Below are 17,414 nucleotides of genomic sequence, written 5' to 3' on the forward strand. Positions count from 1 at the left end.
TGTGGTGAAAGGCTATCAAACAGTGCTATGGTGCCAAGTAAGCTTAAACGCCATCTCCAAACGAAACACCCTTCTCTCCAAAACAAGGATGTGGGCTATTTTGTTCGTCTGCGTGAACACATGGAGAAACAGACAACTTTTATGAGGAAAACCACAAAGGTAAACGAGAAAGCCCTGAAAGCTAGCTACCATGTCGCTGAACTGGTTGCTAAGTCAAAAAAATCCCACACTGTGGCAGAGACATTGATACTGCCAGCCTGCAAAGCTATTGTGAATGAGATGCTCGGACCTGAAGCGGCTAAGGAAATAGCCTTGACTGGGTCAGGGACCCATACAGTTCAGTATCAGTTGGAAAGGACATGACTTTACAGGAGCATGAGCAACTAACTGAACTGAGACAAAATCGTGGTTTAAAGCTAAGCTTTGCTGATCTGCCTTTGGACAGTTTTTGGTTGGCTACTGCCAAGGAATACCCCATTCTGGCAAACAAAGCTATTTTGACATTGCTCCCATTTTCCACGACATATCTGTGCGAGGTGAGCTTTTCAAGTCTGACTGCCATAAAAACAAAGAACAGAGAGAGACTGAGAGCTGTTGAGGAAGAGCTTCGTGTGTGCCTCTCGTCGATTCCTGCCAGAATATCTTCTCTGTGTTCATCCAAACAGGCCCAGGTTTCACACTGAGTGAGTAAACATAAAAAAGATGACAAAACACTTTTTTCTTTTTGTTTATTTGATTCATATTGAGGTAACTTTGACAAGAATGGCTTTATATTGTTAATATAGGCAACAGAGTTTTAATTTTTAACATTGTCAGCTGGTGGTGTGCCTTGAGATTTTTTCGAAGAAAATAGTGTTCCTTGGCCCAAAAAAGGTTGAAAAACACTGCGTTAATCCATCAGTTACCTGGTCGATGAGTGTAAGGACTTTTCTCACACTGAGCTCTGTTGGAATGTTAGAAGTGTGTGCGTGTGTGTTCACCTGTGCGCTTGTGCTGTTGAGGTATTAACGTGTCTGTTTACATTCCTTTGCAGGTGTGCGGGATAGGGTTGAGTGATCGTCAGACAATAAAGAATTGGCAGACTTTTTTTTAGTATTATGGTGGAAGCAATGTATTCTAGAAAAGCCACACATTAAACAATACACAGTGTATGCATATGTTTCTAAATCATACTGCCTTTAACATCCGTGCGACACTTCAGGCTCGGCCATCAGACGGCTTCTCCCTCCTAACGCGGACATCATAGTCTTGTTACGAGGGCTCCGGATTTCCATGTCACCACTGACTATAGCTGTTGAAACGTCCGAAAACCGTCACCCAAAAATAATTTGTTGGTTTGTTTTATTCCAGTGGTATTATGGGGTTTTTAAATATGTCTCAAGCCACTATGACTTGTTGACTCTCCCAGCAAAGCCACAGTGCCATCCCCAATCCGTACATGCCATCTAAGGTCACTCTCGATAACGTCATGTCCTGGCTCTTAGCAGCAAAGCCACTTTTACATATGAGGATGTCCTTGTCTTTTTTTCCTTTTTTTTCTTAAAAGCACTCAGACTTCAGCTTTTGCTCACTTCAATGATTGCCTGTAGAATTGGAATAGAAGAGCTTTTCACTGTTTAGACAGCATAAGATATAAAACAGCGTATGCATATTCAGCCAACAACCCCTCTGCAGGCCAACCTGCTGACTGGCAGCCAGGCTTTACATGTTGATGAAATCTTGTGACTGGGTTCTTGTCAGTGTTAATGTGTTCATACATAGTTAATTGCAGTGTTTTTGTTGTGTATTATGTGGTATACTGTAAATAACGTGGTTTGATTATGTATAATCATTATATGTTATTAGTGCAGCATACTATTATAGTTAGCTTAAAACTTTAAATAGGCTTATTCACTCATCTCGATGGGCCCCCTTACAGTGTAAATCAGTTTAACTATACAAGGAATGATCTCTTGTGCATTGAAAATGCTAGGAATCGTGAAACGCTCCATGTGGATTTTTTTTTCACGTTTAGAACTTGTCATTGTGACAAATGTAGCAGCAAAAGCAGCAGCAATGGTTGCACTCAGGAAATCTGCTTTATTTCTCCATCACGCGACAAGTGGATATGAAATCAAAATGTTATTTTAAAAAGAGCTGCAGTTCATTCTTGACTCATTTTTCGAACTGCTTGTCCTCACTTGTGGGTGTGCTGAAGCCAAATTGTATTACTTTGGAAGCGTTGGACTTCTTAACTGTACTGAACTTTAAAAATATATACAGTATATATCAGTGGAAAAATAGTTAAGCTAAAACAGCTCCTCAGAGTTCATTTCTATTTTTAGCCTATTCCTTCCTTATTCTTAACACTCACCATTTCTTCCTGCTGTTTGATTTCACAAAATTGTATTTAGCACGGAGTGAGTAGTGTACATGTATTTTAGGTGTTTGATTTGGCTCTGTGGCTTCCTGCTGCAAGTTTGGGACACAACATAGTCCCAAGTGTTCTCACTTTAAACTGGCAAGGGCGTGCATGCATGCATTTGTGTTTGTACTTAGGTGAGGTATCAACTTAAAATACAATCAGACTATCGTTGTTGCTTTCAAAGTTAAGTTGTTTAATACTGGTGTGTGTGTGTGTAATATGTCAATCAAAGTCTATATGGCTATGCATTTGTGTGTACAGTTTGGGTCCTTATTTTCTTAACTCACCACAGCTCCCCATGTTGCCTTCCTATGTACACTGAGCAGCCAACACAAATTCTAGAACAAGTTAACGTCTTTAAGATTACTACGCTTCATTGTGTTCAGATATACAGACACCCATTTTTGCTACACATAAATTCTGCAGACAGTGTAGGCATTTGAGTTTTCACTTATGGGACAAAGTGGGGGGTCTTTTGGCATCCATTGAAGTTTAAATGTTATTGATTTGGTGTTTTTAGATACAGGCAATCTGGCCCGAGGTTCCTCATTTTGTTCAGATGCGACTGATAATTCCGTCAAATGCAGTGATTCTCAAAGTGTAGTATGGATACATCTGTCTCTCTCTCGCTCGCTCTCGGTCTCTCTGTCTCTCTCCCCCCTCTCTGACATCATTTAAGTCTTTCATATGTGGTAAAATATTCAAACCTTCCTGAAAACACAGAATCTTCTTATCTTTCACGTGCTTGTGTTGAACCAGTGTGACCACTGAGAAGTTTGTTTTCATCCTCTTTCCCTGTGAAATTTTTCATCATAATGGATGCCGGGCTCAGGTATGCGGCCTTGATCTTCCTTTGGAACGTTTTCACGTCGGCTCTACTTTAGCAGCAAGTTGTTAGTCCCAGGATGCACTGCGGGCATGGCGTTAATGTGACTACAGTACTTGTTTGTCACTCTTTTTCCAACGAATACCTTGCTGTTGTAAGTCGACAAGTTTTTGAGTGCTAGTGGTATTGTTATTGTGTCTTGAAAATATATGTTCATCCTTCACATACTTGGGATTTGGCGCACGGAGATTCATATATTTGTGGGTTAAAAAAATCAATACAGTATTTTGAAAATATTTTGGAATCTTTGGGAGGTTTTTCTTTTTCTTTTTTTGTCACGGAAAGCGTATTTGAATGTTTATCAGGTTTAAAAAAATATATATATATTGTTGAGTTTTGCATTTTAATGGGCGGGAATTATATGTGGATTTTCACTCTTTGCCAACCGGCTTGGTCACTATCCCCCGCGAATATCGGGGTTCAGCTGTACAAATGTAAAGTTTTTCGTCTTTCCTGTTCTCACTGTAGACCTAGCCCCACTTTTCCATACTTTCTTTTCTCCAGTTCTGGGCCTCTCTGCCCCCCTCACCCATCCCCCAACATGTGGAAAGCATTATATTCTGTCTGGTGGAGAGGGTGAGCAAACATCCCCGGACGAGACTGGGAGCCTCTCAGGCTGGTGCCGCATCGTGGTGACATTTGCCTGGCCTTAACACTGTTTAGACAAAAGGGGTACTTGTTATTGCAGAACCATAGCACCTGATCGCTGACAGGCTTCCACCAACCCCCTAACTTTTAATTGGACCAAACCTTCTGTGAAAGAGCTGAAATGAAAGTGTTGGTGGAATTTTCTTAAAACGACACCATGAGTCTATGGCATACTGTCGTACTTTTCACTATGAGGTGAAAAGATCGCTGGTTTTGATTTGCTTTAAGCCACCATTTATGTGCAGTAATGATGTTTTATTGGATTTATTGGCATTTTGTTCTGCCAAATGTTAACAGGAAGGCTGATGGAAAATGTATGGAAATTGGCTGAATTGCATTACATTGAAAAGCCATTGTGTAGTCAGATTGATACATGTACTACTGTGAGATATGGGCAATATATTATGTCCAAAAAGAGTGATTTTATTTCTCGATGTATAACGTTATGGAAATGTAGGGTTTTTCCCTGAAATTACATGGAATGAATGGAAAGTCATATGGGGCAATACCACGTATTTATTCATTGTTTGTTTGTTACTGTTATTGTTAAACTGTTGACCAATATAAAGTGTTGAAATGGCTTGCTGTCCTTGGTAATGCCATGTTAATTGCTCAACAAACATACTGTTGCTGCCTGACGGCACTGATCTAATTCTCGGGCTCTGAATTGTAAATGTTTTAAAACACTCCCCAAATTGATTGGATAAATGCCATCAATCGCGAGGAAATGGGTTATACCTGTACTACATTATGTGTCTACCAGCTCCTTATTATGTTAACTGCTTGTTTGAGTAACATTTTATTTTAATCCTCGCCGTACCGTTTATCACTGTTATCTCATAATGTACCAGCACAGAGAGCATCCTAATTTTACATACTGGTACATTATATTCCACTTATCCACATTTTGAACTAATATCAAGATACTAAAGGAAGCCACATTGCAAGCTGATAGCGATGCTTCTACAAGGGTTGCACGATAATGCTATTTTCAACCGATATCGATAAACCAATCATTTAGAAAGTGCCGATGTCTATAACCGATGAGTATGTGGATAATTGTTTGCAAAATTAACTTGAATACAAATATACTTTCGAATCCTACTATAAGTCTAACATGTACAAATACATTGAAACATTGTGTAAAGCACCATAAAGATGAATTTTATTGATATCTCTGCTTCAAAGACAACCAGTAACTCATTTTGAATTTGCCAAAACAAAACAGTTATATTTTGGAAATGCAACACAAATCTGCAAGGGTAACATTTTTGGTGTTTGAGTGTTGCGCAGTAAATTATAATGGGAAGATTTTTATGCAGCTGGGTTGGGTTTTGGGAGGAGAAAGGGAGGGTCAGCTAGACAGGAAAGCAAGCAGTCTGTTCCGAGCAGGCTTATCAGTCAGTCAAGGTCACTTCTAGGGGTGGGCGATTTCTTGAATTAATTTGAGTGTTTTGTTGTGGACGATTGAAAAAATTATTATCTATATGAATAATAATTATTATTAAAAACTGCCAGTCGAGTCCTCACACACTCCATACGGGAGGAACTCAACAACAGCAAACAAACTCCTGCAAAAAACAAACACTGTTTACCATGTTACTGTGGAGGAGTCATTTACACAAGGAAACACGTATGACAAGAAAGGGGCACCATAAGAGCGATCACCAAAGTGGACACGTTGCACCTTGCTAATGATATGGCACCCATGTATACAGTGAGGAAGACTCGATTTCACCACTTGCTGAAAACGGGAGAACCCAGTTACGTATGTGCTACTGCTACCTAGCCGCAAGTATATTGCTCAAGTTGCCCCAAGCCATTTGTTTAGGCAGTGGTTATTTTGCCGTGACTGGCAACTCAAACGCTAGTGATATTTTTTCTCTCGCCTCCAATATTGGTCAATCGCCGGAGCGAGGAAGTCTTTAGCCTGCTGTAAATTTGATATTTTATCTCGATTGCTTATCGACATTCACAAGCTTATGTGAATAGCACAAAAGTGCACGTTTATGTCGCTGCGTGGTCGCAACATGTACTCTTTCTCGTCAAGACGGACTCGCCTTGCAAGCACTTACCGGTATGAAAGACAAGCTTACTTTCACTCGCCTTGCCCGTGACGTCTGCGACATAAAATCCTTAAGAAATGTAGTATAGTGGGCTGGTAATGCTGATATCAGCCTATTTTCAGTGACAAAACAAATTGAAAAGAAAAGGAGATCTATAGAAGGGGTGAACTTAGTGAAGCGGAGTAATCACGGTAAAATAGCCGATTTACGGCAGGCCAAGACTTTCTTACTCCGCATACTGGCCAATCAAATGAAGCCAAAAGGAAATTTGCCAGTCATGGCAAAACAGCTACCTCAATTTACATAACAGTACTTGTACTTGTAAAATCAGCAGACAATTGAAGGGGATGACAAGCTCAGACCTCGGTTACTACATTAAAGCCAAAATGTGATGTTTATTTGTGTCATATTGAGGGACATAAGTAGCACTGTTCAGCTTTTAAAATAAAGTTGACAAAAAAGTTTTACTTTTCTACTTTATCAACACATAGATTTACATTTCCAGAAGTATTTGATTCAAGGTAGAAGTTTTGCACATTGATTCCAAGTGAAGAAATATGGTTACTTTTGTTAACTGATAAAATAAAAGCAAAACTTTTTAAGTTCTTGGTTTATGTAAAAAGAATAATTAAAAAAAATCGTAAATTGATTTTTTTGTGAAAAAAATCTGAGATTTTGTTTTTAGGCAAAATCACCCAGCCCTAGTCACTTCGATATTGCTTCATGTACAAGAAATAAAAAGCCCATTGTTAAAGAAAATACAGGTGTACACAATACAATATAAACTTATGTCAATACATGTTAAGTAGTTATTTTCCATAACAGGACAGTAGAGAAAGCCCACACTGGCGACTGCAATGTCGCCATGATGCATCGTCTGTGAACACGAGGTTGCGCGCATTATGATGTCACAAATATATGACACTACCATAAGAGAGGGGAGGGGTTGAGGAGTTGGTCACAACTTGAGCAACAACCACAACAGATTGACCAATGTGGCATGTCTATTATTATCGGCTGATTTCTTTATTATCTGGTTTATCTGTATCTGACGTCAAACTGGTCGATAATTATCGACCACCGATATTATCGTGCATCCCTCGCTTCTAAATGTGATAGCTTACAGTGGTTCTCCAAAGAACCAAAGGCTACAGTTACTACTAATGGGATTATATCTCAGAGCTTTACTTTACAGAGAGGCACAAGACAGGGATGCCCACTATCCCCTTTATTATTTGCAATATTTATTGAGCCACTTGCATTAGCCATACGCCAGGAAAGAAGGATTCAAGGAATTCACTCTGGGGTAACAGAACATAAAATTAATCTATATGCCGATGACATCTTACTTTATTTAGAAAAGCCGGCTACTTCGCTAGGGGAAGTATCTAATTTAATAACTAAATTCTCACAGTTATCAGATTATTCTATTAACTGGACAAAATCAACACTTCTACCTATTACAGAAAATTCATGGAACCCTGCAAGCCAGGACCCACACTACTTATTTCCTATAGGTAATTTAAAATACTTAGGCATAAAAATCTCACCTAAATTAACTGATTTAATTCATTTAAACTTTTCTCCACTTCTGGATAACATTTATAGTGACTTGGAGCGCTGGAATAATCTTCCTATTTCTCTAATAGGACGAATAGCCACCATTAAAATGAAAGTTTTACCTAAAATAAACTATTTTTTCTCAATGATTCCATTTAAACCTACGGCTAAATGGTTCCAGTTGGTGGACTCAGCCGTAACAAAATTTTACTGGAATAAAAAAAAAGCAAAGATTAGTCTATCTACTCTTCAGAAAAGCAAATCCAAAGGTGGTCTAGAGGCACCAAATTTTATGTACTACTATATAGCTAACCAGCTACAATATATCGTTCTATGGGCACAACCCAACAGAGACACTAACTGTTGGTTGGAACTAGAACAGAAGGATTGTAATAACCTCAGACTTCGAGATTTACTCTTTATTACAACATCGATTAAGCGCCATAATTGTTTTAAAAACCCAATGATTTCCGCCACCGTGACTGCCTGGTGGAAGGCACTAGAATTGACAAAAGCCCAAGTGGAGCCCTGTGGACTTTCTCCCCTATGGCATAACCCCGACTTTCAACTTAACAACCAACCGTTTCATTTAGCTGTGTGGGAGCAGAAAGGAATTACACATCTCCACCATCTCTTCTCAGATAATATGTTTATATCATATACATCCTTGCTCCAAAAATACAATATAAAAAAACGGAAATTTTTTACATTATCTACAAGTTAAAAATATGATAAAGAAAAAAATTCCAACACTTCGGGGTACGCTCCAACCGCCTGTTTTAGCTAAAGATATTAACAAGCTTTCTCCGACAACAACAAAAAAACTTTCAAAAATATATAAGTTACTTTCATATACTGATAAAATGTCTTTACCCATCTCGAAATGGGAGACAGACTTGTCTATAGCACCGGAACCTGACTTTTGGATTCAAGTTTGTGAAAACGCATTTAAAATGACAAAACACACAAATTTACAACTTATCCAATATAAAGTTATTCACAGAACATACATTACTCAATATATGATGAAGAAAATGGGACTCTCAGACTCCGACATTTGTCTCCAATGCTTACAAAACACTACAGACACTTATGTTCATGCTTTATGGTTATGTACTCCGGTTATGTATTTCTGGACTAAAGTCTTAGAAAAACTTTCCGCTATTTTGGACTGTAGGATACCTTTATCTCCAAACTTGTGTTTGCTAGGTGACCTAACAACAACTGATTTACCACATAAACAATTTCAATCTACACTTGTAGCCCTTACTATCGCTAAAAAAACAATTCTTGTTAACTGGAAAAATAAACAAACTCTGAATATCGACCAATGGTCTAACCTCCTCATAAATCACATTTTAATGGAAAAAATATCTGCCTCAAATAAAAACCAAATATCAAAATTTATAGAAACATGGTCTACGTATATAGAATTTTTTAACCTAATTCCGGTTACTTAATTCTGTCTGTAAGCGAGAGCCACTACATCGTGATAACTTACATTGATGTTTCTGCATTTGGCAATTTATTATTATATTATATTATTAGTATGGGATTTTTTTTAATGGGCTTTAGGTGAACTGATGAATACACACACGCTCGCACGCACACACACACACACACACACACACACGCACATACACATACTCACCCACATACAAAAAAAAAGTATATATATATATATATATATGTGTGTATATGTATATATATATGTATATGTATTTAAAAAAAAAAAAACATTTATTAAAATTTTTTTAATTGATTTGTTGTTTTTAAAAAAAAAAAAAAAAAAAAAAAGGAGAGCAATGATGATGTCAAATCGAATGAACAATACTGAGCTCTTCTAGAAAAAAAAACAAAAACAAACAAAAAAACAAAAAAAAAAAACAAACAAAAAAAAAAAACAAAGAACCAAAGGCAACTCACCTCTTTATAAATAAATGTTAAGTTTTATCCATTACATTATGTGAAATAACTACGATACCAGCATTAGGAGAATAAACCTAAAATCAATAATGAAAGTGGACTTCTGTTCATGTCACATTACAAATTGTATGTGGTAGGAAATGTAGTAGGAAATATTAGGCCAATCAGGATCACTTTATCCCCAGTCCTTTGACTATCATACTACCATAAACCTGTCCACGGTGTGTGGGCTGGGACCTTGGTGCTATTGTCTGAGGTTGTCAGGTACTTAGATTGACGCAAATTAAATTGACCCCCAGCATACAGATATACAGCTGGCAAACTCTTGTCGGCCAGTCAATTAATTAGTCAACCTGATCCACTGGGCTGAAAAGGAGACAGAATTCATTATCAAAGGTTTGGTTTCTCTGTGGTCATTATAGTGACATTTAGAGATCCGCTTTGGACATGCTTCTTCCTTCTTTTCTTCAACCACTCATCTTTCTTCCTCTAATCTGCATTAGATGTGACTGCAGCATCAAAAGTATTTATTGCCAACAAAATTGATCAAAAATCTGTCTTCTGGGTTGCTGCTGAAGGACTTTTTCTGAACCCCAAAAAATCTCAATGCCTTTTTTTATCTGTCATGTACAGTGTTCCCTTCCTATAACGTGGTTCACTTTTTGCGGCCTTGCTGTTTGTGGGATTTTTGTGTGCAATTTTGCATTTTTTTTTTATTACAGTAATGTATCTATTTTATAAAATTTATGAAGGTTTGAACATTGACAATGTTAGAGAGAAAATGTAAATGCCTCGATGAGAAAAGCGTATAAACTGTGTGGTGAAGGGTTTTAGAGCCTTAAAACATTTACAATAAATATAAAGCATAAAGCTAACTACTTTGCGGATTTCATTTATTGCCGGTATTTTTTGGAACCTAACCCCAGCGGAAAACGTGGGAACACTGTATTTCGGTACTGCTGAACCTTTTTTCCTGTTTGGTTTGCGAAGAGCAAGAGGTATACTTTTTTATTAATTACAATTGTTTTATTTTATTTTTTAAACTTTTGTAGCTTTTGTGGGGGTACATTAGTTGGGGAAAGTAAGGGCAGGGAGAAAGTATTAGCACAAGGTTGTAGAAAAGGGGATTATTGCACACTCATCAGAGGCAAAGCTCTGATACTGCATTTCTGGCTTCAGCCATTTATAGTGCAGTGAATGGAGAGTTTGCTGGCAGCAGGGGACGTATGGAAGGTAGAAGGTAGAAAGGAAAAGACACGCAATAAAGAAAAAAGACTGAGCTCTGCACTAGCAGTATGAAAGGATGCAGTTAATCCAGTCTTTTGGGTTTGAAGCTTTTATCTGCCAGTTGAATTAAAACCAATATTTTGGCCTCCAGTAGATTTTGCCTAAATGTGTGATGGAAAACTTAATGTGAGAGTTTTTTGTGAGTATGAGTGGCGCCACATCATGAGTGTACATAGCACTATGGCAACTTACCCACCAAAGAGATACAGCATACACCCATTGTGCCATTTTGTGTGTTCACAAAAAAAGCATGGGTTGCTGACCAGCAGACTCAGGACAGGATTCCTGTGGCACACCTTGTCGTCCCTGTTTCAGTTGTCTCCTTCATTCCATTATTTCCATTCTCCTCAAGGTTCATACAAGCATCTGATTAGACAGGCATCTTACTCGTTGACTGGTAGGCCAACCATCTTTGGACTGTATTCCAAATACACATTAAGAAGGATGAAATAACTGTAAAGGAGAAAAAAAATATTTTGTGGGAGTTCATGGTTTCCCCGTGAGAGCCCGGCAACTGAGAAGCAAGAATCAATTAAAAGGACTGTTTTCCCTGGTTCAACTGCCTGTTTGACCGCTTTGGAAAAAAACATAATCCCCATATCTGGTCCACCACAATGAGTGAAAGTTAATAAAATAGATTGTATTTTTATTGTGCAGTTTGAGTTGCTATTTAAATTTAGAATTCCTTTGAATGAACCATTTGTGGTTAGATTAACCCCTAGGTGGGGGATTTAGGAACTGGTGTATTGAGACAATAGAGAAAAGCTTTAACAAAGATGGCTATTTAGAGTTATTATCTCAAGAGTGGTGCCATTGATTGTAAGAAATGTATCATGTAAATTGACTGCTACTCTGCCAATTACTTGATATGATTTTTACCATCGCTAGAATGTTTTGTACTGCATCTTTGAACGGCTGTGGACAAGTCAGCGTTTGATTGTGGGTCAGGGGAGGCCAACGGGCCCACAGTGACCTAGGCAACTTCAGTCTTCTCAGGTTTCAGAGGCCAGCATTCCTCCTTGGCTACTCCATAGCTGTGAAAACCACAATGCAGCTCCAACAACAAACACCGGAGGCACTGGAGGGAAAAGGCGGCTAATCAACAGCAGGAGTTTCTCTCCTGGTTCAGTTCTAATCTTGTTTTTGTTTGCTTGTTCCTGTTTATTTGACCATTAAAAACAAAACAAAACATGTCCTTGTTTTTTATTCCATGAAGGCTGCAAAGGAACAACACACTCTTTGGCAATTCATTAAACATTTGGTTTCTCAAGGCTGACTCACTTTTCCTCAAGAGCTGGTGGAAGCAATGCTTCAAATTCAGCTTGTTTAGAAACTCATCTGAAATTGCACCACTTGACATCTGTGACTTAGCGTTGCTTTAAACTCAGAGGTGAGAAATTTCATGGCCAACGATAACAATCCGAAAGGAATCTGGTTTATTAGGCGTGCACCGTGCAATGTCATTGCTGTTCTGTGTTATGTCTAAAAGGTGGCAGGAAAAGGCTGCAGTGGTGGAACCAGGCAATTTTAGGTGTTGGGCACTGGGGCTTGCAGGGAAGAACTTGCTCAACTGTTGCTCCTGCACAAACGTCAGTGCTGTCTGTTGGAAGTGTGCGTGCGGTGTATGCGTGCTTGTTAGGGCTGCCAAGATGAGTCAACCAGTCACGATTATGTAGATTAAAATAGTCAACAATTTAATAACCAATAATGTCATTTATTTTTTTGACACTTTGGTTTCATAAAAACTGTCTCGTGTCCCGTGGCCGCATTAGTTGTAATCCAAGTTATCTGTGATGATTAGAATTAATACAGTACAATCAATTTATGTAGTTGAAATTCCATTTTTCAGTTGATTTAGTCAAGTACAGCGATTCAAATATAGATGATTCCAATTCAGTTTCTGATGTTACATATTTCATCCCATGATATTCTAACAATGAATGATGTAGTTTGCTTCTCATCAACTTAAGGTTTAAAGTGTAACTCGAATGAAAAGCATATCACTGCTCCTGGTTATACTGCAAATGCTAGCGTGATGCCAGTCAGAAATATGAGGGAAGTCTGCACTACTGTAAAATTTGTGAAATTCACTTCATCACTTTCCCCAAAGCTGCTAATCTTCTTGTATGACAAGAACCTCAAATCATCAAAATCTGACATTAACTCTTTGACTGCCAGACGTTTTCAGAAACGGGATGTCGCCAGTGCCAGCCGATTTAAGCATTTTGACTGATCTTTCAAGGTCCACAGAAAATTATGTGTTTGGACTATGGAAACACACATACTACCAAATGAAAGATTGGACTCTCATCTTTCATCAGAAAAAAAAAGTTTGTTTCTACCTTATTCCGTTTTTCAGTAATCAACAATAGAAAATGGTTAGTGTCACCTCTGTTTTGAAACAAACGTCTTTTAACGTCTTTGGCACTCCTCCATAGGATTTTACTAAACGTTATTTAACGTTTTTGGCAGTCAAAGAGTTAAGATGTTTCTTTTTTGCCCAGGCAAGGTCATAATGCTACGAGTCAGCATGCAATGGAGTTTTTGGAAATCAGATGTAAATATTGATTTAACCTCACTGTCTTATTCCCTATCTGTTTCTCTGCAGAGGATTTTCAACTCGTTCGTGTACACCGAGAAGACATCAAATGGAGAAACAGAAGTCCAGCAGGTGAGCGACGCCACAGGCCCTTCTCCTTTACTCATTTGTTTGCTGCACAGATGGTGTATTGGTCTTGTCCAGGGCAGAGTTGATTTCAAAAGCAACATAAACACACATTCATAGTCACATTATTCAGTTGGTTCAAGGAGAGACAAGGTGATTTTGAAGGGTGTTAAAATTCTGCTGCTGCTGTTGCTGCTTCTGCTGTCTCATTGGCTTTGAAGTTGTGCCTGTGTTTGGACTCTTCTGTTTTGCACTCTGCTCACAATACAAGCGTAGTAGTGCTGTCATCAGTCAGTCAGATGACTTTAAAGTGACAATGGCGTTCATTCAGCAAATTAATAGGAAGGAAACTATGACTGTAAAACTGCAGGAATTGTATTGTATGTGAATATGATTGTGTGTGTCAGTGCATTTTCACTCGTGCGTGTACGTCCTCGGAAAAGTGACAAAAAACAGTCAAAAACAGACTGGTAAACAGACACCCGAAGGAACAGACAGCTTGATTTTTGCATTTGTGCTTGTGACAGCAGTGTGTGTGCGTGTATTTGTTTTTGTGAGTGAGTGGCAAGAATGTGTTCACCTGTGTGTGTGGTGTGTGTGTGTGTGTGTGTAAAATACGTACGATATCCCTGAGCTCTCAGATATTTACAAATCCAAAGTCAATTCAATCTAGACCATTAGAATCTCTTAGAAACACATTTCTGTTACAGATTTTTTTTTAAATCTCCTGATTGCATTTTCCTTTCTACTTCTTAGAACATGTAAGGTAATATTTTCTCATGTATGGATGTTTCAATAAGTTACTTCCGAAATGTAAAATATTCTATTATAATTTTCTGTCTGTTTGAAAGTAAATTTTGTTTCGTGAAATAGCACGGTTTATTCTTATATTTCTTCTACATAACTTTTAAGTTCTATCAAGCCTTCATGGAATGCAAGCTTTCATGGAATGCATACTGATCGAATTTCTGCGTCCTTTTGCATTATGGGAACAGGAATTAATAAGCTTCGGCTTCATCCCCTTGGCCCTTTTTCTTTTCGGGTATTGTCCGAAAGGGGGGAAAAAACAATAAAAAAAACAAGCTAATGTCAATGTACAAAACCAGGAAATAGAAACCTACCAAAATAAAAGCTGCAACACCTCCAACTAGGGGTTCAACCAACTAGCCGACTAGTCAATGCATCAACTTTACCACTCAAATGGTTGCTTTAGCTAAATATCGATTAGTCGCCACTCATGTTTTGACATTAATATGTTTACGTTTGGAAATATTTGACTAAAAATTAAACCGCTAGCACGGTCACTTGCAAAATTCACAAGTTTACATGACCTATCCTCAAGTATAATAAATGCACACCCTTCTGAAAAGTAACACTAGCTAATGAGCAACCTTCAAAAAAATAACATAACATAACATAACTGCATGTGTGCCACAATATATTATTGCAAAACATCACTCCTGTATTTTTCATTGTATACTATTCTTATTTAATGTGGCGAGTAGCAACCCTGCAGTTGTGTTAGGTGAATGTGAATGTGCTGCAGTCTCAACTCAGAAAATTTGAATGCACAGTAGAATTATCAACCGAGGTTTGCGGTCATGTCTGACGGGTTGACCTTTTAAAAAAAAAAAGTTTGAACTTTGGCGCATATTTTTCCTATTCATTTTTGGTCATCCTCCAAATTGTCATGTGAGGAAATCAAAATGACACTACAGTACATTTTTCACAAAATGAAATAAACTCTGGTTTCTTGCCACAAATTAAAGTAAAATGTCAGTTTTAATTAAAAATAATTTACATGCTTTTCCATGGCCTACTGGCCAGAAGTACAGTATTGGCCATATAATTAAAATTCTGTCTTGTGTACTATACTCTATGTACACACACTGATTGACAGACGTTATGATCAGATTATTATTTTCATTCGATAATGCATCAACAGTGAACCAAAAGTCAGCTATTGATTGTAAAACTGGTCAAATTGTGTTGGATGTTATGACTTCACAGAAACTTAAGATGAGCAATACATTCTGACTGAGTAGATTCCCGCAGGGAAAAATAAATAAATAAAGTAAATAAAAATATCACCGTTTTTCAGTTTACCATTTCATCCCACCTGCTGTTTTGGGTTTTTAGAACAAGTTTGAAGAGTCTATGTTAATTATATTCCCACTTTTATTTTATTTTAAATATGGCCCGCAGTCTTGCATACTCTGTTATACCATTGCATGATGTTTTTACATAATTTTTTGGTCGCCATGCGGGTGCATCATTTTGATACAGTTGGTAAAGGTTTCTCTGTCATGGTATGGAAATACATTATTATTACTGTGTACTTGTTTATGCATTCAGCAGCATATCCGTCACGTTTATGAAGTGTGTTCCAGCAATACTTGCCTGTTTTTAGAGTGTCACTTAAAGTGTTCACATGTGCCCTGAGCTCTCACACAGGTGCAAAGACTTTCATGTTGCTGCAAACATCCAGTTTGAAATCCTCTTGAGAAAATGTTGGTTTACTGTGTGTAAATAATAATTAGTCCCAGCAGCATTGGCTTATTTCTCGTCAGCAGGGCAGATTGAATAACTTTATTGCCTTGGCCATCTCACTACATGGCCATATATTCTGTCCATAAACCTTTTTGAAGTCGGAAGCTGCTAACTCAGACGGCTTCTCTCACATAGTTGGCTTGCACCTTCTCCTGGGCAGAGGGACTGTGTGCTTTAGCCAAAGTGAGGTTTAATTAGAAGTGAATGTGCGGGGAAAAAGGTAAAATAGAAGAGCATCTAACATCTTTTAGGGTTTTTTTCTCCTGGAAATGCATATTTCGGTTGATATGCAGACATTTGTCACCCTGCTCGGGTTTTGGGTGTCTTCGCTTTTTGGAGTCATATTTTCTTTCTTGATACAGTATATACTGCCAAAATTGATATTTTGAACATGGAACTGTTGCCTGCAAGTTATGTTTTTATACTGAAAGTACTTGGCAAATCTGTTCCTTTCAGATACATTTGACAATTGTTGGCTTCTCCACATGGTACACCTGCATCTAATAAACCTGGGTGCAAGCCAGTGCATCAGTTTATACTTGTAGGACTGATAGACATGTGAAATGAACGAAATAATCTTTTTCATTTTTTAACTATATATTTTATTGGGATGTAAATAGTAATGTTTGGTTTTCTAAAAATCATGGACTGAGCAGTTAAAACACGAAAAATAAATAATCATGAATGACAGAAACAAACAGTTTAAAATATGAAAAACGCAATCGTCACTAAGGGAAGTATACTTAAGACTTCACTTATCTAGTCCTACACCTTATATAAAATCCTACAAGTATACAATACTTCCAAAACAATGTAGATATAATTAATATTGTAAATATATACAGTATATAAATATGACAAATTATGCAATAGTTCTCAACAATTATGCAATAGTTCTCAACAGTTGCAAAACATGCAATTCATCACATTATAAGCCCTTCCATTAAACATTGCCTGCACAGTCTGTATATTTCCTGGTAATAGATTATTTTTAGCTTTGTAAATTGCCAAACAATTTAATCAATGAATATATTAGTTCTGTACAATATGAATAATTTATTAGCAATAACAATGTTTAATTTGCCCTATTGCAGTGGAGATTTTTGGGCACGTGATGCCGTTTGAAACATCACTTTAATTTTGACACACCAACATGGAAAGTTCTCATAATTACAGCACGCACATTTTCATTAGTGGATAGATTTGACTGAAACTTGTCAGCCAATCGGAAAAAAGTTCCGAGAGTAGCAGACGAAACAAACTAGAGAGTAGCAGTCGAAACAAACTAGATTGAGCATTTTGACAGGTTGTCATTTTTGAGAAATCTCATCATGCTTAACTTTTGCTCATTGTCCTGTAGTAGCTGAGACTGGTAGAAACTGAATCGTCGGCGTCTCTGCTGGTTTCATCCAAGTAGAGCAA

General features: G+C 37.7%; 1 protein-coding gene across 1 annotated transcript in view; it reads left to right on the forward strand.

Moving 5' to 3' along the window:
- cachd1 (cache domain containing 1) overlaps positions 1 to 17,414 on the forward strand; it is an 89,779-nt gene that overhangs the window by 17,964 nt on the left and 54,401 nt on the right. The window contains exon 2 of the mRNA XM_077584664.1: positions 13,386 to 13,448. Within this exon, the coding sequence (XP_077440790.1) occupies positions 13,386 to 13,448 (63 nt within the window). The remainder of the gene's footprint in view (positions 1 to 13,385; positions 13,449 to 17,414) is intronic.

Source organism: Vanacampus margaritifer, chromosome 13 (genome assembly GCF_051991255.1).
Source record: "Vanacampus margaritifer isolate UIUO_Vmar chromosome 13, RoL_Vmar_1.0, whole genome shotgun sequence".
Lineage (NCBI taxonomy): Eukaryota > Metazoa > Chordata > Actinopteri > Syngnathiformes > Syngnathidae > Vanacampus > Vanacampus margaritifer.